The 23,630-nt window shown below is 41.8% G+C and overlaps 1 protein-coding gene across 2 annotated transcripts; it reads left to right on the plus strand.

Moving 5' to 3' along the window:
• Positions 1–236: 236 nt before the first annotated feature.
• Positions 237–23,550, plus strand: mkln1 (muskelin 1, intracellular mediator containing kelch motifs). 2 transcript variants are annotated; one of them, XM_071503038.1, is made up of 18 exons: positions 237–352; positions 1,417–1,486; positions 4,242–4,384; positions 5,776–5,864; positions 6,261–6,370; positions 7,203–7,395; positions 7,557–7,673; positions 7,916–7,981; positions 9,549–9,661; positions 9,963–10,175; positions 10,272–10,493; positions 10,615–10,744; positions 14,135–14,282; positions 15,021–15,135; positions 16,151–16,290; positions 17,150–17,252; positions 17,439–17,493; positions 19,181–23,550. In XM_071503038.1, exons 1-18 carry the CDS (start codon positions 273–275, stop codon positions 19,300–19,302), a joined length of 2,229 nt encoding a protein of 742 aa, XP_071359139.1. In that variant the 5' UTR covers positions 237–272; the 3' UTR covers positions 19,303–23,550. The 2 variants fall into 2 exon arrangements, with proteins under 2 accessions (XP_071359139.1, XP_071359140.1); XM_071503039.1 differs by having other exon boundaries at positions 7,557–7,634; positions 19,181–19,444.
• Positions 23,551–23,630: the final 80 nt, after the last annotated feature.

The raw sequence follows: 23,630 nt of genomic DNA on the forward strand, positions 1-23,630 counted from the left end.
AACCCCCCACAGGTTCACTGTATGGCAACTGGTTTATGTTGTGACTTTGTATGGCAGTATGTAACTAAGAAACTGTAAGAGACTAACTGAAGAACTGTATAAATTGACATGAAAACAAGGGCACAGCAGCTTATTTCGCACTTTATAAAATGTGTCTGAATAAGTTTGCTATATTGCATACAACCCGAAAAGAACAGGGTGTACTGTCTCTTTAAGACCGTTGCTGCTCCCTCTGTATTAGCCTCCCGTTGCTTGTTATTTTCTGCAACAAGATGGCTGTCGTTCCTGAGAGCAGAGTCCTGACTTTCAGCGTTTTTAAATGGAGCTCTTACTCCTCTACATATTTACCTGAGTGAGTAATGCACACAGATGCTGACCCAGCGTATGCATTCGGTTATGTGGGTACAGCTGGTCTTTTATCGCCACAGTGCACCGGTGTTAGTTCCAGCCGGCTGACAGGCCTAGCTCGTCTGTGATCCTAACCAGCTAGCGTTAGCTTCGTCAGGAGCGACAGGGGCGTTTGGTTTGCATACTTAGCCACCCGACAATCATGTTGCTGATGGCACATTGAACCGTTTTTGGTAGCTAAACAGTACCTTCTAATGATTGTCCATATAACAACAGATATACATCAGATATTTATTTGAAACTTGTAGTTAATCGCCTGTGTCATCTATATCATGCTTATAGATGTCCCCCAATTTTAGCTGCTTTGTTTACCTTAATTTATATTTTATTTTCTTGAAAAGAGCTTGTGTTGGATCATAATCCCCCACTACTTAATTTTGAGACCAGTGTAGCCAATTATATGCAACCTCAGACTAATGAGTGGCTCCGTACTTTCGAAGTTGGTTCAGTAATTTGCAGTCCGATACCGTAGTACATTAATAACGAACGTCCACTTTAGCTAACTGGACTGTAGGGCTAAAGCAGGTAGCTAGCTGCTGCTGTTATCTAACTGAGGAGCTGTGCTTTAGCAACAGCAGCTAATCAGCTACCTGAAACTGCATTTAGGAAACCAACTGTCACACTTTATGGTTGGCAAATACACATTGAAACTCCAAAATGTTATAACATAGAAGTGAAGTCGGCCATAGTTTTAGAGCATTCCCCTGTTGCTGGTGTAGTACCAACAGTTTAGTTATGATAGCTAGCTAACAACAACAGCCTGCTAACTTATAGTTTCGGTATTGTACTAATTAAATTGACTCATTGGACCACATAAACTGCAGCATTTATACTTATATATGTTTACTCAGCCCTGTTTATTCTGTCTTATGGTGAACTGTGATTCCTGTATCATGACAGCGATGTCATGTTGCTGCTGTGATGAAGAACAGAGATACTGTTAATACCCTCCCTTTCTGTGTGTGTGTGTGTGTGTGTGTGTGTGTGTGTGTGTGTGTGTGTGTTTAGGAATATTTTGGTGGACAAACCGAATGATCAATCTTCCAGATGGTCTTCTGAGAGCAACTACCCGCCACAGGTAGGTCCACTGCTGCTCACACATACTGTTTCTCCTTATGACTTCATTGTTGCAGGTGGATCTCCACATGCAGCAACACTTTGACAGGACTGTTACCTGTGCATTGAGTTATGCAGGCGATAATGGATCCCAGATACTACAGATAAGTTTTGAGGACGATTGCGTTAGGAGATGTAGGAATTACAAACTGAGTGCTCTGTAGACAGAGGTTGATGGGAGAGCATATTGTGAAGTCCAGACAGGCTTGTGTGTTGTTTTACTTTACTACAGGCTTGAAGATAGAAATACTGTTAATAATTTATGATTTATTTTTTTTTAAGTTTCATCTCAAAATCTTATTGGCCCTTTTATATCTAAACACCACATGGACAGTTGTACTTTGTGTGCAGAGAAATTGTGCACATTTGAGGCTTTTCATGTTATCTACTATGAGAGCTCACCCAGCAGTAAACAGGTCTGAACTGTCTGCCTTCATTGTACCATGAAAAGATTTTTTTTTTCTCATTATATATCTTGAACTCTATTAAGTGAACAGAAAATTGAACATCTTAATGCTTTGAACTCTTTGTTGGAAAAAAATCAGACAATTGAGATTGGGGTTTGTGAGATTTTGATGGAAATCTTTCACTCTTCTCATTGACATTGTTTCAGTTCATTGACTGAAAGATGAATTGGTTGATCAAAAATAAATAAATAAATGTAATGAATGAATTGCAGTACTGATATCAATCTTGAGTTATTCAAATATTTCTATGCTGATATGTGGTTGTGTTATTTTCTGTCTTGGAGTGTATTATTGAAAACAACTGGCGCAAAATAAAAACACCACAGTAGTTGGGGGGGGGCTTTAATTAGCTTATTATAGGCCTGTCCTAGTTTAATCGATTTTGTACCATTATTCATTTGTACTGACATACTTAAAGGAACCACATATTGTAGTTGAGCTGAAAAAATTATCTTCAACGCAAATACAGTTCTGATCTATAAAAACAGCTCATAAATCTCAAGAACTCCCAGTGTTGGCTTCTGTCATTCACATGAAATGTGTACATCAGTTTGATCTCTGTTGAACAACAGCATAGCAGGCTGTTTGTGACAGATGACTAGAGTAGTTTATTCCCCCTCTATCAACAAAATGAAACGAAAAAGTGTGGGTCAAATTACAGGTGAGGATCTGTTAATGATGTTCTTGAACGTATGAGTCATTGTAGGTGCTTGATGGGAGAATCAGGCAGTTTTATCACATATTGACTTATGACAAACTGGGCCAAGAGAACAAGATCAATGCCTGATAGGAAAGTCAAAAGGCAGTACAGCTGCTTTTATTTTTTTTATTGATTATAAAGGTTGCAAGTGAAATTCCTGTAGAAAGACTGATGAATGACTTTGGTGTTATTAAAGCTTAATCCCAGATAAATATTGATAAAGAAGTGGAGTGATAGAATATTCCCATCTTTCTTGAGTGGAAAGAAAATGTTGCTCCCTGTTGTTTTGTTAACTGTCCTCTTTAGACCTGGCATTAACATGACTTGTGGGTCGTCAATTCACAAGTGGACAGCTCAATGTACGTCAGCTCACACCTGTGTGTCTCAAGTGACCACTTGTGATGGGAACAGGTACATCATTTCCTTATAACCAATATGCATTGTTGTTTTTAACTGGCCAGAGGCAGTAACACACTGTGCCCATTCTGATGGAAACTAAAAAAAAGAAGAAGAACTCAAAACACTATGGACCAGGTCTATTCCAGGCAAACCAAATAACCCTAGATGTTTTACGCACTTGCGATATTCCTCTGTGGGCTTCTACATTTTCACACAGTGTGGACAAAGCCAGTTTATGCAATGCGAGAACCAGCTGAATAAGTATGAATGAGTATGTTCTTCAGCTTACACAGAGGATGTCAGTAGTAAGCAGGTCTCCAGTGTGGCCTAGGACACATTCGCATACACACTGGCCCTGTTCAGACCTGGTATTAACATCTGTCCTGAGTGATTCGATCACCAGTGGACAGCTCTAAATACAGGTGTGGACACACCCAGGACGCATTCAGGACGCATTTGAGATCCCATCCCTCAGACCACATTCAGAGATGGTCTGGACCACATGTGGCCACATTCTGTTAACAGTGTGAACGCAAATGCATCCTGGCCACATTGCCACAGCCTCCTCTACTGACGTCCTCTGACACAGTCTGATTAGTCCCAACACAGTTTCATCATGAACCAAAAATATTTTACTATTTCTCATGGATAAACCTCATTTCACTGTAGAGCTGAGAGCCGCGTGTTGATTCACTCAACCCCTTTGTACTTCTCTTTCCCACACACACACACACACGCGCGCGCATACGCACAAGCACATTGACAATGGACTGGTCTGTCTAAAAACAACACCACATACCTGTTTATTTGCATATGAAGCGGGGAAGTGAGATCCAATCACAAGTGGTCACTGGAGACAGATGTGGAGACTCATTTTAAAGCCAGGTGTGAACAGACATACTGAGAGCTGACCACTTGTGATTGGATCCCCGAAGACTCATGGTAATACCAGGTCTGAACAGGACAACTGCTTAAACAGTTGCCCTGATTAGATCTCGGTGCATCCTCAGTGCTTCTTGGGTCCATTGGGCTTGCATGCCATAGGTGCTGGCAGTCTCTTCAGTCCTCCAGACACACTAACAGTGTCATCTTTGCCCTCTTTTAGTCTATTTCAGGTCTTCTGTTTCTTTTTCCCTCTGTTTTTCCTCCAGTTTTTAATCTTGAAAATGGAAAGGCCAGCAATTGTTCAGAGCATCACCTTTGGGAAGTATGAGAAGACTCATGTCTGCAACCTGAAGAAGTTTAAAGTGTTTGGTGGGATGAGTGAAGAGAACATGACAGAGCTTTTGTCCAGGTGAGATGTCACTGCTTATGAAAAGTTGAAAACATTATCATCGTAGCAAGTCTTAGCCCTCTACTTTTATAGTAAGAAATTTTCTTCCTTTTTCTGTCTTTTTGTCCTATAATATTCATAATATACATTTTATTTATTTTATGCCATGTGTCTAATCGTCACCTTGTCTTTTGTGCATTCTCTGAATACACACATACATCTTTGAATGGTACACAAATTCTAAGTAATTAAACATGACACTGACTCAGAATAATTATAGTAAAAAGTGATGAGGAGCCTACCTTGCAGCTGTAATGTCCTGGTGCTACTGTTGAAAGTGAAGTAGAAAAGTTCTCCAGATCAGCTGCTTCATACAGGTGCTTCAGGGGAAATGAATTATGGCTTGAAGACTTTTCAGTTGGATTCTACAAAGGCAGAGTGAGGTCATCGCACTGTCGGTCTATGCTCAGCCCATGTTCCACATTAGTATCACAGTGAGTTCAGACTAGCTAGACAGCAGTTCTCAAACTATATCGTCACATAATAACGTGTGATTGTGTCGAAAACATTTGGATCTCTCTCTCTCTCTCTCTCTCTCTCTCTCTCTCTCTCTCTCTCTCTCTCTCTCTCTCTCTCTCTCTCTCTCTCTCTCTCTCTCTCTCTCTCTCTCTCTCTCTCTCTCTCTCTCTCTCTCTCTCTCTCTCTCTCTCTCTCTCTCTCTCTCTCTCTCTCTCTCTCTCTCAAATGATCATATTAGCGATTTCACGTGGTGACATAGGAAGATCCGACTATGGATAAGTTCATGCAACCCCCTGAGGCAATAAAGCATTTGCAAGGACGTTTTATCGTGTTGTTTCTAACACTGACATTACAGACCTTTTTCCACCGAAGGCACGTAATAACCTGTGAGCCTGTGAAAGGTCCTGGTGCCTTGTGTTCCCTCTATTTCACTTACAAACAGAAAAATGTTGGTGTACGTCACCAGGATGGGTGACTGCACTTCAGTTGTTTAATAAGCTACAATAGAAAAAGTTCTACTGGTATCTATTTTCTTTCACGTTTTCATGTAATGACTGTTAAATGTCAGAATATATAAATGATTGGAAGGGCCCCACCTGCAGTAGTAGGTTCACAGAATTGACTATGTACTAGTGAAGACACAATATTGCTGGTGGAGATAAAATCATGTATAGACATGTAGTGCTGGTTGTGCTGCCCTGCAACTCGGTGCCAAAAATGGCAGATAAAAAAAGCAGCCAATCCACACATGAGAAAGCCATGAATGAGTGAGTGAATGAAAATGACTGAAACAATTAATGGTTGCCAGAGTTGAACTGCTACCCAAAATGCACTAGCTACAGAAGCTGTTCTCATCTGAACTCACTGAACTCACTCTTTTCTTCTCCTGGCAGTGGCCTTAAGAATGACTTCAACAAGGAAACGTTCACCTTAAAGCACAAGATCGATGAGCAGATGTTTCCTTGCAGATTTGTCAAAATAGGTAAGAGTTGATCCTGTTTGTAGGGCTGTGTGAGCTTTGTGTTGCATGGTTTACATCAATAATGTGTACATGCATATTCACAAGTGTAAATACATATTTAAATCTATGCATTCTATATATATATATATATATATATATATATATATATATATATATATATATATATATATATATATATATATATATATATATAATATTTTATGACATATTTTTATTATATTGTTCATAATCTTAAATTGTGTCGATGGGGGACTGGCAAAGTAAGAATTTCATTATATGGTGCCAACACCTGTTCTTACTGTGCATATGACAATGAAAGACTCTTGACTCTTAAACATCTCAGTCTTTTTACACTGTTCTCTTTCTCCATCTTCTCCTCCTGTCTGCATGTCTCAGTGCCTCTGATGTCTTGGGGTCCCAGTTTTAACTTCAGCATCTGGTACATTGAGCTGCATGGTATTGAAGATCCTGATGTGGTGCAGCCCTGCCTTAACTGGTATAGCAAGGTAAGTGCCCGATGGTTTCGTGGATGTGAGCAATGCAGGGTTGAATGGGAAGGGTTGGTTACAGATTGAGCGAGCCTGAATCAGTAATTAGATGGATTAGTCAGCTGACTGAGAACTAAACTAGAAATAACATGGATTCACCAATTTAATGTTGAGATCTGGGAATCCTGTGACTTTACTAAAAAAAAAAGTCTCATGGTGCAAGTTGTAATAAAATGGAATTTTCCTTTAGCACAAACAGCTCTATAAGAGCTTAACCTAAGTTAAGTTCAGTTAATAACTAACAAAATTATGACTTAAAGGTCCATATTTTAACCTCTCCAGTGTTTTTATCTGAAGTGTTGATCTCCATCAGAAGATATATTTGCAGGATCTTAGCCTCTCTTTTGATTGGCAAAATCAAGTGTTTCCTGAGTAATCCAATAAAAATATAGCAGATTTCAGATAAACACTCAGAGAAACGAAATCTTGCACGTAGGTGGGGCTTGGGGCGTGACTGAGGGTGGTGACTGCTTTGTTGTGACATCACAAAGTTCCAGAAGTCCTGACAGCTGGTTTTGAGGCTCAGTTTCTGAATACAGGCTGTGTGCATTTCTCTGGGGACTGAGGCTTTGATACTTTCACAGTATTAATATAGAACCTAGACCTGCTACATAATCAAAAACACATGATCATCTACCTTAATGTGACCTTTTAAATTAGGATAAACATGATGTAGAGTAAGCAAACACAACTAATAAGTTGGCATTTTCAGTACTGTTTCAAGTTAGATATCCATCCTTGAACGGGACTGATTTGATTTGTATCCTCTCCCTCCCCACTGCCCCTGCAGTACAGAGAACAGGAAGCCATCCGCCTTTGCCTCAAGCACTTCCGGCAGCATAACTACACAGAAGCCTTTGAGTCGCTGCAGAAGAAGACTCGGATAGCACTAGAGCACCCCATGCTCACCCACCTGCACGACCGGCTGGTGCTGCAAGGAGACTTTGATGCCTGTGAGGAGCTCATAGACAAAGCTGTGAGAGGTACGGTGCTTGGACTTGAACATTTGATTTTAATGCTGAGATTAAGGTTGCCTTTTGAATTTTTGAAATAATTGCAAGTGAAATCCAGGTTTCTGCTCACATAATAGTGTGGTTTTTTTTGTGTTTTTAAACCATATTTGACCTTCTCCTCTCCTTGGTAGACGGCTTGTTTAACCAGTATATCAGCCAGCAGGAGTACAAGCCCAGGTGGAGCCAGATCATCCCGAAATGCAACAAAGGTACAAGTGCTCAAGAAATCAACCGAGATGACATGAACGGTGAGACCGTCTCTTCAAGTGGAAATCTTCCTGATCTGTCAGTCCAACGTTTCAGTTCACTGAAAGCTCTGTGGCCTTGTAGCTAAACCAGTGCTACCTACCCCTTTTTGTCCTTATTTCCTCCCTCCCGCCCTTTACCCCTCCCACTGTTCCATCCATCCTACATTTTCCTCTCTCACTTTCCTCTTCATGATCTGCTATCTGACATGCTCACACACCATCCTTGCTCTGCTTCTTTGCAGGTGACGGTGACGACAACAGGCCGGGGATGAGGGGAGGACATCAAATGGTCATTGACGTCCAGACTGGTGAGACCCACGCAGCCAGTGTTATGACTTGGCTGTTCAACTAACACTGTGACTCATATCCTCCTACACAGACTCAGAATCCAAATCTGTATTACTGTTAAATCAAATTAACCCCCCACCTCCCCACCTCCAGCCCTGCCCTTTCAAAAGTAAACGATCCTGAGCACATCCCTCATCTAACAGCACATAAATCACTGCTTTTGTTTTGACAGACACATAACCTTTGTTTTTTTTCTGTATCTGGCAACATTGTTGGTGGTGTAGTCCCCAGCCATCTGAAAAACTGGGGGCAGTGTCTGCTGCTGTCTGAGCTGGGGGAGCATATTACTTTAAACAAATTCTTTTTTTGTCCCTTCCTGTCGTGAATTCTTTTTTTGTCCCTTCCTGTCGTGATCTTGTTACTTTTGCTCCTGAGTCCCTTTTGTTCCTCAGTATGATAACATGTGTGCAGAGAATAGAACCTGTAATGATGATTATGGAGCTTCTATCAAAAGACCCATGTAGAGTCCAGACTGTAGATATTTGGGTAGTTGTCTTCAGTCTCAGCTTCGTCACATTCGATTTGAATGTGATTTGTGCCACGTCTCAGCTTTAAATTGAGGCGATGTACATCGGTACAAAAAGTTTTGTGTGGGAGATAGAGCCCTGTAAACAGATAGTGTCCAAGGTTTGGGGATTCGGAGTGATTGGTCAGATGCACATGAAGTCAAACAAATTATCATATTCAACAAAATACTTTGCAGTCGTTTGACCCATTACCATCAGCAGAGGCTCTTCCACCAGTGCCACCAGTTCTTCTCGACGTTTGACAGATGAGGTGGTGGCTTTGGGTCATGAGCTCCCTGCCCTCTTTGCATCATTCGACAGAGGTTGATTTTAGTCCATGTACCTTTACTCCTTCTCTACTGTCTTGTGGTGAATCCTCTGAGCTTATGGCTGTGAAGTCTCTTGATGTCTGACAAGGAAACATGTCTGCTTACATCCTTGAGAGCGTTCTTGCCTCGCTGTGTGATCATAAAAACACTTGTTCAATGGAAATTCGGAGCTGGCAGCAGACGACTTGATGTCTTTGAGAGTATTTATGAGCTACAAGGTCAAAAGATATTAAAAAGCTCTTCCTGCTAATGAATAGGCAACACTGACAGTTGAAGTATTCCTTCATATTTTTGTGCGTGATCATACTGTGCGCCATAAAAATCTATCTGGATTCCTCCAGTGCTGAGGGCAGAACCTATGAAAGTGGAGCTTATCAATACTATTGTCTTTAATAAATTAGCCCCGGGCCTGTTAATAACAGGTTTTGGTACCTGTCCCTACTGCTGTCCCTCTTCATATACTTGTCTACAAAAACTGACTCTGTGTCAGTCCATCCTACCTTGGGAAGCATGAACACTGCATTAAAGCTAAACCTTAACCTGCATGTGTGACAGCACTGAGTGGATGGTAGAATACTTCTGGGCTGGCTGCTGGCAGTGTTTTCTAAAACAGAATGCACATAAAGAGAAGAGGTTTTGTGCCCTGTTAGTTGCAGCGTGCCCACTGTTGAGCACTTGTTTGTCCCCCGCAGAGACCGTGTACCTGTTTGGGGGCTGGGATGGCACACAGGACCTTGCTGATTTCTGGGCTTACAGCGTTCAGGAGAACCAGTGGGCCTGCATCTCCAGAGACACTGAGAAAGAGGTGAGAAGGCTCAGAAAACACCTTGGTGATATGAAGCTGGTTATTGAGAAATGACACCAATACGTACCAAATCATTTTCATAAATCTGTGTTGAGAGAAAATTGGCTTCTTAAAGGCCTCAAATGTTCACCATGTTCCAGCGTTTTGAGCGTGAAGTTGTTTCTGTATATTTAAGGTGACATTTAGAGAAATGGTTGGTTATTATATGCTATAGCACGATACCCCACTCTTCAAGACTGGTTATTGTTTGAGAGTGAGAAAGAGTTGAACTATAAAAGTCTGTCTCCTGTTGACCAATCAGAGTGGTCCGAGTGCTCGTTCCTGCCACAAGATGTGCATCGACTCCCAGCGGCGTCAGATCTACACACTGGGCCGGTACCTGGACTCCAGCGTCAGGAACAGCAAGTCTTTGAAGAGTGACTTTTACCGCTACGACATCGATGCCAACACCTGGACACTACTTAGCGAGGACACGTCAGCTGATGGAGGGCCAAAGTTGGTGTTTGACCACCAGGTAGACTGAATCTGTGACCTTCTAACACTTTACACACACTGGCTGGGTAACTGACACCAGCTGAGTATTTAACCTTGCACCCTAATCCTCCTGCAGATGTGCATGGACTCAGAGAAGCACATGATCTACACGTTTGGCGGTCGGATCCTGACGTGTAACGGCAGCGTGGAGGACAGTCGAACGTCAGAACCTCAGTTCAGTGGCCTGTATGCCTACCATTGCCAGGCTGGAACGTGGAGCCTCCTGCGGGAAGACTCGTGTAACGCCGGGCCAGAGGATGTCCAGTCCCGCATCGGACACTGCATGCTCTTCCACACTGTGAGTCCATTTCTATTCCTGTGAGGATAATCCTGTCTGATTCATTTAATTAGACACCATGAGCTTGTTTGTATCTTTCGTTTGTATCTTTGTTTACCAAACCCATTCTCTCTCTCCACAGAGAAACCGCTGTCTGTATGTGTTCGGAGGTCAGAGGTCAAAGACCTACCTCAATGATTTCTTTAGCTACGATGTGGATGGAGACCACGTAGAGATCATATCTGATGGCACCAAGAAGGACTCTGGCATGGGTGAGATGTTAAACCTTTCCAAACTGACAGGATTGTGATTTTTTCATTGTTGAATTGAAATAATGAACATGCGATTTTTCATGTGAATAATACAAAGATGAAGTAGTTCTTTGAACCGGTATAATGAAGCTGTAACATGATGATGGTGTGGGTGTCTCATCACTAAGTATGGGTATATTAGAAAATCTCTAACAATGCTTCATCATCAAATACAATAGCTGTTGATTGTATCGCCAAGTAAGTTTTAAAGGGGGCAGAAATATGAACAAAAGTTTAGCAGATTAACTTGGCTGGTGGGGAACAGACTGAAATGTAGAGTTGAATTCTTTGTGTATTTACTGTAATCATGAGAGGTCAGACACACCTGCCATAAATGCTACCTCGGTTTTTGGAGCTTGACATTATATATTGTTGTTTACGTTTTTTATATTTAATCATATAACTCCTTCTCTTAATGTAAAATGTTTGGTTGAGGTCAATTATGTTTTCTCTGTTCATCCTCGTTCCATCCAAACTAGTGCTGACACTTAGGAAATTTAAGGGGCAGTCAGTGGTTGGAGCAGCACAGTTTTCCAATCACATTGTGAGCACTGTTGTTTATATTGGAATTAGTGGATATTTTTTTGGATTATGCAGATAGATTACAGAATTTTATTTCCTAGACTCTTCTTGCATTCGACATGAGATCGTTGACTTCTGTATTGCAATTTTGCTCTCAGTTTCAGAACCATTACACCCCAAAGTAGGGTGTAATACATCTAGTATTTAAAAGATAAACAAAAATAAGCAGAATTGGAGAAACTTTTTCTGAGCCATTACTTTACAGTTTTTGGGAAAGTCTCTGCTGCTGCATTCAGTTTAATGGACACTCTGTTTGTTGGATTCTCTGTTTCCATCAAAGGAAATGTGGCAGATTGTACGCTTAAAAAGCTCTGGCAGCAGTCAGACTCTTCCTGTCCTGATGGGCAGATTGAAGGAAAACTCTGCCGCACTCTGAGCTCTGCATCAAACACAGTATAAATGGAGCTCTGGGAACCAGCCCCTCACCTCTGTTTTACCCTGCCAGAGCCAGGCAGGAAGAGAGAATCTGAACGTTGTGATAATATGGCAGAGAGGAATAGACAGATTCAAATGGGTGTGTGAGTGAAACAGAACAAGAAAGAGTATGTGTTGTGGTAGGAAGGAAGTAGAAAGCCTAAACAGTGCTCTCTTTGTCTGAGTCTCACACATTGATGTTTACTGTGGCTCAGGCCGAGCTCAGCACTGAAGCAGCAGCAGCAGCACCTGATTCTGTTAGTCTTCATTTGCTGATGTCTGCCCCTTTCACTGTGTCTGCTGTCTGTCGCTGCTTTTGCTGTCTGTCGCTCTGTCTGCTGTCTGTCGCTCTGTCTGTCACCGTGTCTGTCGCTGTCTCTGCTGTCTGTCGCTGTGTCTGCTGTCTGTCGCTCTGTCTGTCGCTCTGTCTACTGCCTGTCGCTGTGTCTGCTGTCTGTTGCTCTGTCTCTCACCATGTCTGTCGCTCTGTCTGCTGTCTGTCGCTCTGTCTACTGCCTGTCGCTGTGTCTGCTGTCTGTCGCTCTGTCTGTCGCTCTGTCTGTCGCTCTGTCTGTCGCTCTGCCTGTCGCTGTGTCTACTGCCTGTCGCTGTGTCTGCTGTCTGTCGCTGTGTCTGCTGCTCTGTCTGTCACCATGTCTGTCGCAGTGTCTGCTGTCTGTCGCTCTGCCTGTCGCTCTGCCTACTGCCTGTCACTGTGTCTGCTGTCTGTCGCTGTGTCTGCTGTCTGTCGCTCTGTCTATGGCTCTGTCTGTCGCTGTGTCTGCTGTCTGTCGCTCTGTCTGCTGTCTGTCGCTCTGTCTGTCACCATGTCTGTCGCTGTGTCTGCTGTCTGTCGCTGTGTCTGTCACCGTGTCTGTCGCTCTGCCTACTGCCTGCCACTGTGTCTGCTGTCTGTCGCTGTGTCTGCTGTCTGCCGCTCTGTCTGTCACCATGTCTGTCGCTCTGTCTGCTGTCTGTGGCTCTGTCTGTGGCTCTGTCTGTGGCTCTGCCTGTCACTCTGTCTACTGTCTGTCGCTCTGCCTACTGTCTGTCGCACTTATCATTGCACAACAGCACAGACTACACACACACACACAAAATGTCTTCACTCACTGTGAGAGAAGACGTTGTTGTGCAATTTGTAATACCAGTAAGGCCGAAGTAAAAACAGCTGTAAAGCAGCAGTTGAGCACAGCAGCTCAGATGCTGAGTCAGTGGAGTGTGGAGCTGCTGGTTTATCATGAATTTCATGCCTGTTGTGCTTCTTGTGTGCACTCTTCATTGGAAAAAAAATCACGTCAGTGGGACTGCTGGAAATGGACTAACTGTTAAACATGGCGGTGCTGTGCTGAGCCATTTCTACAGTATATATCAGGACAGAGCTACATTAGATTAAGTTTCTAATTAACAGAACAACTGAGCTCAGCTGTCTGGTCTCTCAGTTGGATCATACATTACAGACAAACTGGATTGAAATATAATGATACACAGTAATAGACTTCAGCAAACAAAGGCTTGGAGGTCGATTTGATTGCAATTTGTAGTATTAAATAATTGCGGTCCTACAAATACTGTTACATCTGTCATTTCTAACTGCCTAACTGTGCAGGGGATCGAACCCTCGCTCCTGCAGTCTGTGTGCCTTGCTCTACCCACAGCAGGTGACAGGCCTGCTGTAAGCTCAAGAGAGCAACAGTACACAGACTGCAGCGTATCATCCACTCTGCGGAGAAGGTGATTGGCTGCAATCTTCCATCCCTCCAGGACCTGTACGCCTCAAGGACTTTGAGACGTGCAAGGAAGATTGTAGCTGACTCCTCCCACCCTGGACACAAACTTTTTGTGACACTCCCCTCTGGCAGGAGGCTGCGGTCCTTCAGGACCAAAACCTCTCGCCACAAAAATAGCTTCTTCCCATCTGCTATTAGCCTCATCAACAAGGCTAGAGAGCCCCACTGTTGCTGATCCCCCTGATCCTCAATTGCACCAATCACCAGAAAAAATTCCTTGTATGTGAAAACATACTTGGCAATAAAACTGATTCTGATTCTGATTCTGTACTGGTGTTTCTCCATCTGCACGCTTCTCACTCTCTGCTGGGCCTTGTTGCCATGGCGGCGTGTTGCCATGTCATCCAGTAGTTTTCTGTAGAAGCCTCTAATACTGCTGCTCACTGCTTTACCTTTTCTTTTCATTTTAGTGAGAGGGAAGTTTTATTATTACTGGAGTTTGTTCTATCTCTGAACATTGGCAGTTCCTGTCACAGCTGAATCTCCACCCTACCTGAGGAGTGAATGCTTTTATTTCTAAGTTGACCTCCCTGCTAATTTGTTATTGTTGTTTTTTGCCTTGCAGTGCCAATGACGGGCTTTACCCAGAGAGCCACCATTGACCCAGAGCTCAATGAGATCCACGTGCTGTCAGGCCTCAGCAAAGACAAGGACAAACGTGAGGAGAACGTCCGCAACTCCTTCTGGATCTACGACATCGCCCGCAACAACTGGTATGAGACAGAGTGAAGAAAGAAAAAGTAACAAACACACACAGTATGTCAGCAGCAGAGAGGTTTCTGTGATCATCACCGCAGCAACAAGAAAGAGTGCACACACACCTGCAGGAAGTACTTTCACACACACCAGCTTCACCACAACAGATAACAGAGAGCATACATGAAAACAACACACACTTTTACACAAATCTGCACACATTTCAGAGCAGTGCCTGACCCCTCCACTCACAGCTGGTTATACTAATTCATGTTTCCTGTGTGTGTGTGTGTGTGTGTGTACTTGTACTTGCTACATAGTAAGGACCAAAAAAAGTATTTTACCAACAGAGTGAGGACATTTTGGGAAAGTGAGGACATTTTGGCCGGTCCTCACTTTTTGAGACACCTTCAAATAACATTTTGAGGGTTAAGACTTGTTTTTAGGGTTATGGTTAGAATTAAGTTTAGGTTAAGGTTAGGGTTGGGGAATGCATTATGTCAATGAGTGGCCTCACAGAGATAGAAGTACAAAAGTGTGTGTGTGTGTGTGTGTGTGTGTGTGTGTGTGTGAGAGACAAACTGGATTTTTCGAACAGTTTTTCTTTGAAGGCTTTAGGAGGTGTTTAGTTTTTGTCACAAATGTAAATTTGCTACCTCCTCCTCGTGTGTGTGTGTGTGTGTGTGTGTGTGTGTGTGTGTGTGTGTGTGTGTGTGTGTGTGTGTGTGTGTGTGTGTGTGTGTGTGTGTGTTCAGGTCATGTGTGTATAAGAATGATCAGGCACTGAAAGAAAACCCGAGTAAGGCTATGCAGGAGGAGGAGCCGTGTCCACGCTTTGCACACCAGCTGGTGTACGATGAGATGCACAAGGTAACACAAACAACGCACACACACTTATTAAGTAAACTATCGCTTAGATCTTGTGACAAACACTCACATAGTGACACAAAATGATGATCCCAGTTATTACTTATTTTAAAAAAACTGACAGCTGATGTGAACTTTTAAAGGCAATATTTCCTCCAAAAATACAGAAAAATTAATCATTTTTTAAGTAACAAAAGTAGTTTTTAACCTTCACAATTGTTTTCTTACTCAAAGTTTTTAAATATTTCTGCTTTTTTTTTTTTTTTTTTTTTTTTTTGGAAAATTGCCACAAAAACTCTGGAGGATAATATTTGGCTGCATTTTATTTATATATATATATATATATATATATATATATATATATATATATATATATATATATATATATATATATATATATATATATATAAACTTACAGATTTTTTAATTTAAAGAATAGTTAAACATTTTTGGAATTTGTTAATTTCTTATGAAAATTTAAATGAGAAGATCGATGCTATTTTTATTGTGCTTGGCATAAAAACTGGACTCTGTCATAAGTAGTGAATAGTTATCATTAGGATTTTCAACTGTAAGGTTATTTGTCACATGCACATCAAATACTCTCAGTAAATAATGACAGGGAAATGCTTTCTGTTGTAACTTGCTCCTCTGTACAGAATGACAAAAAGACTGAACGAATAAAACTCAGATCAGAGGGAACAAGATAAATAATAAAAGCAGAAATGAACTGAAGCAGAGACATACACTAATAATAGCCAAAGAACTGAGATCAAAGGTTGTAATAAAAACAGAAATGAACAAACGATACTGTGGTCACAAATTAATTTGTGCAATTTGTGTAAATGTATAAAACAAAGTGTAGTTGTCCTCACTCATTACTTGGTGTGCCTGGGGCGAAACAACTTCTCCAGAGTCTTTTGGTGTGTGACCTTGGGATCTAATAGTGCCTCCCTAGAGGGGGGCGCTTCTATATGGCAAAGATTAGGACTTCTCATTGGTTTGTGTGTATTTCCAGGTGCATTACCTGTTTGGTGGAAACCCTGGGAAGTCTTGTTCTCCCAAGATGCGTCTGGACGACTTCTGGTCCCTCAAACTGTGTCGGCCCTCGAAGGAGTACCTGCTCCGTCACTGCAGATACCTCATCAGGAAATACAGGTCTGCTGCCTCTTAAGCTCCAGCAGCCACTGCTGCATTGTGTGTGTTGTATCAGATATCTGTTATCAGTACTAATACTGAACTTGTTAAACAGGGCAGCATCCCCACAGTAACACACAGTTAACACTTTTAAAGATGAACTGATATCTGAGTGTCATCAAGGTACACCTCAATGTTCTGAATCTTTTCACCTGCATCTGTATTTTTTTTTATTTAAAATTTGTTTCATTTATAGTCATTACATAACAGTTTATGCTCTGTTGCATCTGTTTAACAAAAAGTCCAGAAAGTGACCTCAGAAAACAACTAATATCAGTTGAAGTGTTTGCTTTATTTTGAATATTGTCACCACTTTATCTGCCGTCAAACACCTCTTTACTTTAGGACTACACTTTGTGAAGTGTTAAACTACCACATTGCTACACACAAACACACTGTATTACTCCACAGATCAGCTGTTTGACTCACTTGAGGCACTTGTGCATAGGAATGCAGTACTTTGTTTCATACAGTGTAGTTCAGCAGCTCATCACTCAGCTCCTGCTGATTCTCTGAACTGATCTGAATCTACTGCAGGTGATAAATATACTGACTTTAGATCATTACCTCACACAACCTCACCTCAAATAACCACAACTATCACTTTAAGATGGAAAAATGACAAATATTTGATTTAACACAAACCTTTGACGTAGTAAAATGAAGTAAAATCTTCATCAGAGTCATGATGAGAGACTGGGCTGCTCGCCTTTGGGGTTATGTTTGCTTTGGCTCTGTTGTCATCTAGTGGTTAGTTGCAGTAACTGCAGTCCCACTGTGTGTCAGTGATGTTCACCACCAGTGTGCTTTGATTTGTCAGGTTTGAGGAGAAAGCCCAGTCAGAGCCACTGAGTGCACTGAAGTACCTTCAGAACGACCTGTCTCTCACTGTGGACCACACAGACCCCGACGAGACCAAAGAGGTATGGTGCCGTCTTTAGATTGAAATGTGTCGTTACTCATCACGTTTCAGAGCCAGATGAAAGGCTGAGGATGGGGTGGTGAAAGTGAACTGGTTTATAGTCACAATGTAGTCACATCTGCTCAGGCTGTTATTGTTCAGCGCTGTGCAACGTTAACGTGCCTCAGACGTTTGTGTTGTGCTTCAGTTTCAGCTCCTGCCCTCGGCTCTGTTCAAGTCCAGCTCTGACTTCATCCCTCTGGGTAAAAACCTGATACATGTTCATACAACCACATGTCCTGTATGTGCAGCTCACCTCCCAGTCTGTTGTCATGTCTCACTTCAGATAACATTTGCGTCAACACTGAGGTATAAACATAATAATATAAGTAACTTTTGTCAGAGGGTGTTTACTGTTAGAGACAAAGCTTAAACGATAAAATCAAATAAATTAGTAATACTAAATAAATCAGTCAGTTTTTCACTAAGCCAAAAACATCAACAATAAACTTTATGTTCTGGAAGGTCCAACTGTTTCTAGACATTATATGCAGTTCCACCAGTAGTGCAAGGGCTTGTGGGAGTGCTGGAAGAAATGGTAAATGGGTGATGTCATAAGTTCCTTAATTCAGTAGATTTTCATAAAACAAACAGAATATTTATTTATATCACTCAACATAAAAAATTGTCAGAAGTATGAATTTGTTATCAATTAAAAAATGTATTTATTATATAAGCACTACTATTGATAACTGTCTTAGTCCTAATTGGTCAGTTAATTGAGTCAATCAACAGAAAATTCAATGGCAACAATTATGAAGTTATTTGTTCCGCAGAAGCAGAAACTGATCTGGTTCCAGCTTCTTACTCTGACCATTTGTTGCCATAAATTTGAAAAAAATCCTCAAATGTCATAAAAATGTATTTTGCTTTGCTGAGGTGGAAAAGATCAATGGAAGCAAAATGTGACAAAGTTCAGTGGAACTGACCTGATAAATAAATCATGAGGTATATGAATCATATAACTAAACGTCAACAAAAACTGTGTGCAACACTATATAACATATCTGTGAAACATCTGGTTGTCTGGTTTCTCCACCGACCAGACAAGTGTCAGGAAACATTTTCACAGTCTCAGCGTTGAATAATGGACAGAAGTCTTTTTACAGAACATTATTATATCACAGTGAAATTGACCTTTAACCTTTTGGTTATAAAATGTCATCACTTCATTTTATCCTGTAGACATTTGAGTTAAATTGTGTCAGAATTAGTGAATTAATGAAAACATGTTTTGTGAGGTCACAGTGACCTTGACCTTTGACCTTTGTTCACCAAAATTTAATCAGTTCATCTTTGAGTCCAAGAGACTGTTTGTGCCAAATCTAAACAAATTCCCTCAAGGTTGTCCTGACACATTGTTAGTTTGGCCTTGAGGATCTTGAGCAGGGCTCTAGCTCTGACCCCTCCCAGACCGTTCGGGAGGGAGGGAGTCTGTCTGATTTTATTTTTTTTTCTTTTTTCTTTTTTTACTCCTTTGTTTCTGTTTGTTGTTTATAAGAGGGAGGTAGTCCTGTCCCTAACTGGTGCCCCAGCACGACGCCAGAGAGCCAGGCAGGGAAACATTTATTTCGAGACCCCCACCCCCACCCCCACCGCCAACACACACACACACACACACACACACACACCCACACACACACAGACACACACACACAGACACACACACACAGACACAGAGAGAGTCAGCCCAGATCAGCCCACACTCCATTGCTATTGTACTAACGGTGTCATTGTGGTAATTACAACGTGAGGGGTTTAGTGGCACTGTTACACCGCTCACTCCACCTCACGATGTCTAAATGACAGGAAGGGGAAGATCACAGCTGATGATCGCTGTCTGTTTCCTGTCTGCAGCCACTGATGTGTGTTTCCTTCCGTCTCTGTCAGGTTTCTCAGACGTAGACCAGACGTACGCTCAGCGGACTCAGCTCTTTGACACACTGGTCAACTTTTTCCCAGATAGTATGACCCCGCCCAAGGGCAACCTGGTAGACCTCATCACCCTCTAGCCCCTCCCACTGCTGACACACCTCTCCCTGCCCCATCACCTCAGCCACTGGACTGACTCCACACCACCCATGCCCCTGCTGCTGGGACGGAGGAGAGAGAGACCAGTTACTTTTCTAATGGTAAACCCTGCTGGTGGGAGTCCACTTCACCTGGAACAGCTCCACCTCCGCCACACTGACCCGCCACCATCACAGGCTGCGTTACCTGATGGTGACAGTCAAAAACACACACACATCAACATCACTATTTTTGAGCAAAATTCCATGACAGCCTGAGGTGTGTGTGTGCGTTTGTGCGTGCATGTGTGTGCGTGGGTGTGCCTTTTCCCTCCCATTTCTTTCCATTTTTTCCTTGCTGATGAAGATTTCTAGGAGCACACTAAGCCCCTCTTAACTCTGCCAAATATCACTTGTGTGTTTTATTTTTTTTTTTTTTTTAAATCTTGACTTGATTTTTCTTCCCAGAAAGGTTTAGGCCAAAAAGAAGGACTTGTTGTCAGTCGTCTTTCATTGCATTTTTCTTTTCTTTAGCATTTGGCTTTGTGCTTTGTAGCCACACAGTGGATCAAGCGTGTTTGAGTCAGAACATGATGAGCTGACGTCCATCCAGGTCAGCTGTAGTGAAAGTTAAGGTTGACTGGTATTTATTTCATTTGAGGTCAGCTCTCCTGTTCTTTAGTACATACACATCAGCTGTGCTAAACTTTAGCACACATCTGGCTTAAATGTGAGCTTTCAGTCTGATGATTGGTCAGCTAACACAAGCCCCTATTAATGACCGAGACAGATGTTCAAGCAAACATTTTCAATATAGGAACAATAGAGGACTGATTCTAATAGATAAAGTTTAATATATATCTAAATATACAGTTATATTGGTTTTGGTTGTTATCCATGTAAATTTGGCTTCAGTCATTCATGGTCTGAAGCTGAATTTGAACTGGTTAAGTGATGTACAGAATGTGTAAATATACTTATAGGATTTTTTTAAGCCGACTCTTGGATTGAACAGACTCTGGATCATGCTCTTCCTTGTCTCGTCGTCTCTGACACAAAGTCAAGGGCCACGAACAGTGAGTGTGTGAGTGAAGCTCCAGTTTGACACAAAGGTTTGTTTGGTGTGTTGACAGGATTGTCCGTCAGTTTGAAAATAATTGATAAATGAAATTTTACTTTTTTTTTCTCCTTCAAATCCCAAAAGTCTGTGTGAGTGAAGCAGAACCAGCCTAACAAGTTACATTACTACATTACATTAGAGTCATTATAACTTAAACTGTGGCCACTTGCCAACAAATGCCATGACATGAAATTAAAAGCAAGTTGTTGTTACTTTCGTAACAGATTTTTCTCACTTTTCTGTTTATGTGTTCATTAATAGAAAAAAAGATTAATCTGAAGTTCAAATGAAATATAACCCAGAAGTATGATTGTATTCCCCTCCTACCAGCTGTACCATGTCTCTAATATCCAGGTTCACACATTAATCAGACCTGTGTGAATTTGAATCACTTCACAGCTATTTATCTGTAATTACTTCACTACAAATAACCCCAGCTCCAGGCTGTTCAGCATCACTGCAGCCAGTTCATTTCAGCCGCAGTTATTTAAAATGGAAAAGAAAACACCTGTGTCACAGATGTGTTACGCTGTCTGGTCTCTGAAGGTTACTCCCCACCCTCCAGCCAATCAGAGCCCAGAGATCTCAGTGGCCACAGTATAAGTTCATGTGACAGACACAGAGCTGGCTGCTGTTGGCTGCTCGGTGTGTGTTCCTCTGAGACTGAGCTCCCTCCAGGATCATTAATGCTTTGAGGTGGGAGGGGTTTCTGCTCAAATTGTTATTTGTGATAACACCACTATGATATTTGATATTGTGTGAAACTGCTGATTTGTAGTTGAGCTGTCTTTGGTAAATGAAGAAGGGAACCCCAGCAGATGACAAAAGAAAGACAAAAGAGTGACATCTCAGTGAGGAGAGCAGTTTCCTATGTATGAATGAGCAGGTGAGTTAACGTCAGACGCTGCTCAAGTCTTCCATCAGCAGGTCAAAGGTCATGCTCAGCTTCAGGAGAGGAACCCTGACCTATTTACCTGCTGTCACCAAATTAAGGGTGCTTGGTGCTCACCAAGGTCCCACCGTTCAGGCCTTTAGTTTGTCGTCTTACCTGAGCGTCAGTCAGACGATCACTAACATCCTGTGGACAAAACCTTCATGAGTCCAGTGAGAGCCACAGATGATCTCATTGTCTCTCCCCCAGTCACATCGACTTCTGGTCGTCCCCGTCACCCCTGCTGCGAATGTTCTAACAGAGAGTTCAAGATGAAACCTAAATACTTCACTTATATAAATCCCACTTTATAGACGCCTGATAGACGCACTTATTTTGAAAGGAAACGACTATACTAGTTTAAGCCACTGTCACCAGTTTGTGTGTCTCGTGTTCACATTGTGATTCACAGAGTCTGTTTATGAATAATCGACCCTGGTGATGTTTGAAAACAGCAGGAGGCTGTTAAACCATGTTCTTTGAACCTATTTTTAAAAGTTAAGACAGAAATGACAACACAAAAAAAGGGGCTAACTATGAAAATATGTGTACAAATATAAAAATAACCATGGTCTTTGTAACGTGGTATAAATTAAGCGATGAAATATTCTACTTGTCTCAGAAACAGATTGTCTGATTTTTATTTCAGAAAACTGGATTCTGAGCTCAGTGATTTTTAACGTTATATGAAACATACAAACTGGGGCTCGGTAAATGAAACATGATGTAATATTCATAATGTCTGTTCTAAAGCAGTACTAACAAATGTTGACATGGTCAGACCAGAGCAGGAGAGGCTGAAATGACTGGTTTACCTCTGACTGGTGGTGCCGCTTTGCAGTAATGTCACTTGTATGAAATGAAAACCCTGAGATGAGTTGCATCATTACAGTATGTCACAAGTAAAAATCTATTTGTTCTGTGGTGCTGAAGTGAACTGAAACCAGTGGAGACCAGCTGATGGAAGGCAGGGTGAGACCTGCAGCAGCTGGCTGCAGTGATGGAGGAGCAATCATTATTTTATATATTATAGTTCATATTTTTGCTTTCTCACTGAGACTTAGCCGAGAAGATCACCAGCACTTCTCATGCCTGTGTGCTGAATATGGATTCAGAATTAGCCTAGCTTAGCGTTTCTAGTCTTTATGCTAAGCTAATTACCTGCTGGCTATAGCTTCATATTTAGTGCACAGACATAAGAGTGCTATCAATCCTCTTATGTAAGTCTGCAAATATGAGCATTTCACAGAAATGTCCAACTGTTCCTGAAAGGATTTGTAACAGTGAGCTGAAATTGACAGAACAAAAATCAGTGGTACGGACATGAGCTTGAGATCTCCAGAACCTGAGGAACAGCTGGATGCTGCACAGTTAATGCACCTGATGTGGAATGTTAACTGACGACAGAAAAACCTTAGATGAAGTGAAGGGTTATATAAGATGCCGCTGTATAAAACATTTCTTGTGACTGTGGCTGCTCTGCTGGTCCCATCATCACTGTCAGTGTGTTGACACTGGAGATGAGTGGTTTCCATCACTTCACATTAATAAGCTTCAGGGTTTGTTTGTTTTTTCTTTATTTGTTTGTGTGTTTGCTTCCAGACGGTTCAGCATCTGAAGGGAGCAACAGACAAACAAACAGCCTTTCATTCATCAGTGGCAGAAAATATCACCTGGAATAATTATGCATGTTGTGTTTTGTTGGAGGAGGATGGCGTGTGTGCTACACTTCTGTGTGTTCTGCAGATACTTTTTCTGCCCTTATACCAACTAAAGTGGAAACAGAAGTGTGATGAATAAAAAGACAGGAGAGCAACAAAGGATGCTTCTCTCGTAGAAAATTACAGAATGTAATGATGGTGTGGAACTGTGGAATTTGTTTTGTGCCAGAGGAAAACTGTGTTTAAAAAGACTCATTGAAAGCACCTTTGTGAAAGACATAATGCCAAATACTCTTCTTTTTGTTATTTTAGGGAAAAGCTCCTACATTTAACACAGTTTGCTGTATGGATTCTAATTTAGTATTTTTCTCGCCCTCCTCTCAGCCCCCTGAGTGGGACTCAGGAGTTCTGTGGCTGGTACTCTCAGATCAGTGAGCACTACTCTGTGGATACAGTGAATGTGTAGAAAGCCTTGTAGTATTGCATTGTACGTAATGTATATAATGAATAAAGACTGTATTTTGTTCAGGTTTTCGTAACTGCTGCCTCTGTGGTGTTTCTGCCGCCTGGTGGGCCTGTTGGGGAATTACTGACAGCTGCACAGAAAGAGACTTCAGAG

Source organism: Trachinotus anak, unplaced genomic scaffold, assembly GCF_046630095.1.
Source record: "Trachinotus anak isolate AG129_WGS33_773 ecotype Australia unplaced genomic scaffold, CSIRO_AGI_Tana_v1 ptg000018l, whole genome shotgun sequence".
NCBI lineage: Eukaryota > Metazoa > Chordata > Actinopteri > Carangiformes > Carangidae > Trachinotus > Trachinotus anak.

What these genes read in the sequence shown, in the direction of transcription:
- mkln1 (XM_071503038.1), top strand. Translation starts at nt 273, where the DNA reads ATGGCTGTCGTTCCTGAGAGCAGAGTCCTGACTTTCAGCGTTTTTAAA. An exon ending in TTGCAGATTTGTCAAAATAG is followed by an intron (nt 5,865 to 6,260) that starts GTAAGAGTTGAT and finishes TGCATGTCTCAG; the next exon opens with TGCCTCTGATGTCTTGGGGT. An exon ending in ACCCCGACGAGACCAAAGAG is followed by an intron (nt 17,253 to 17,438) that starts GTATGGTGCCGT and finishes GTTGTGCTTCAG; the next exon opens with TTTCAGCTCCTGCCCTCGGC.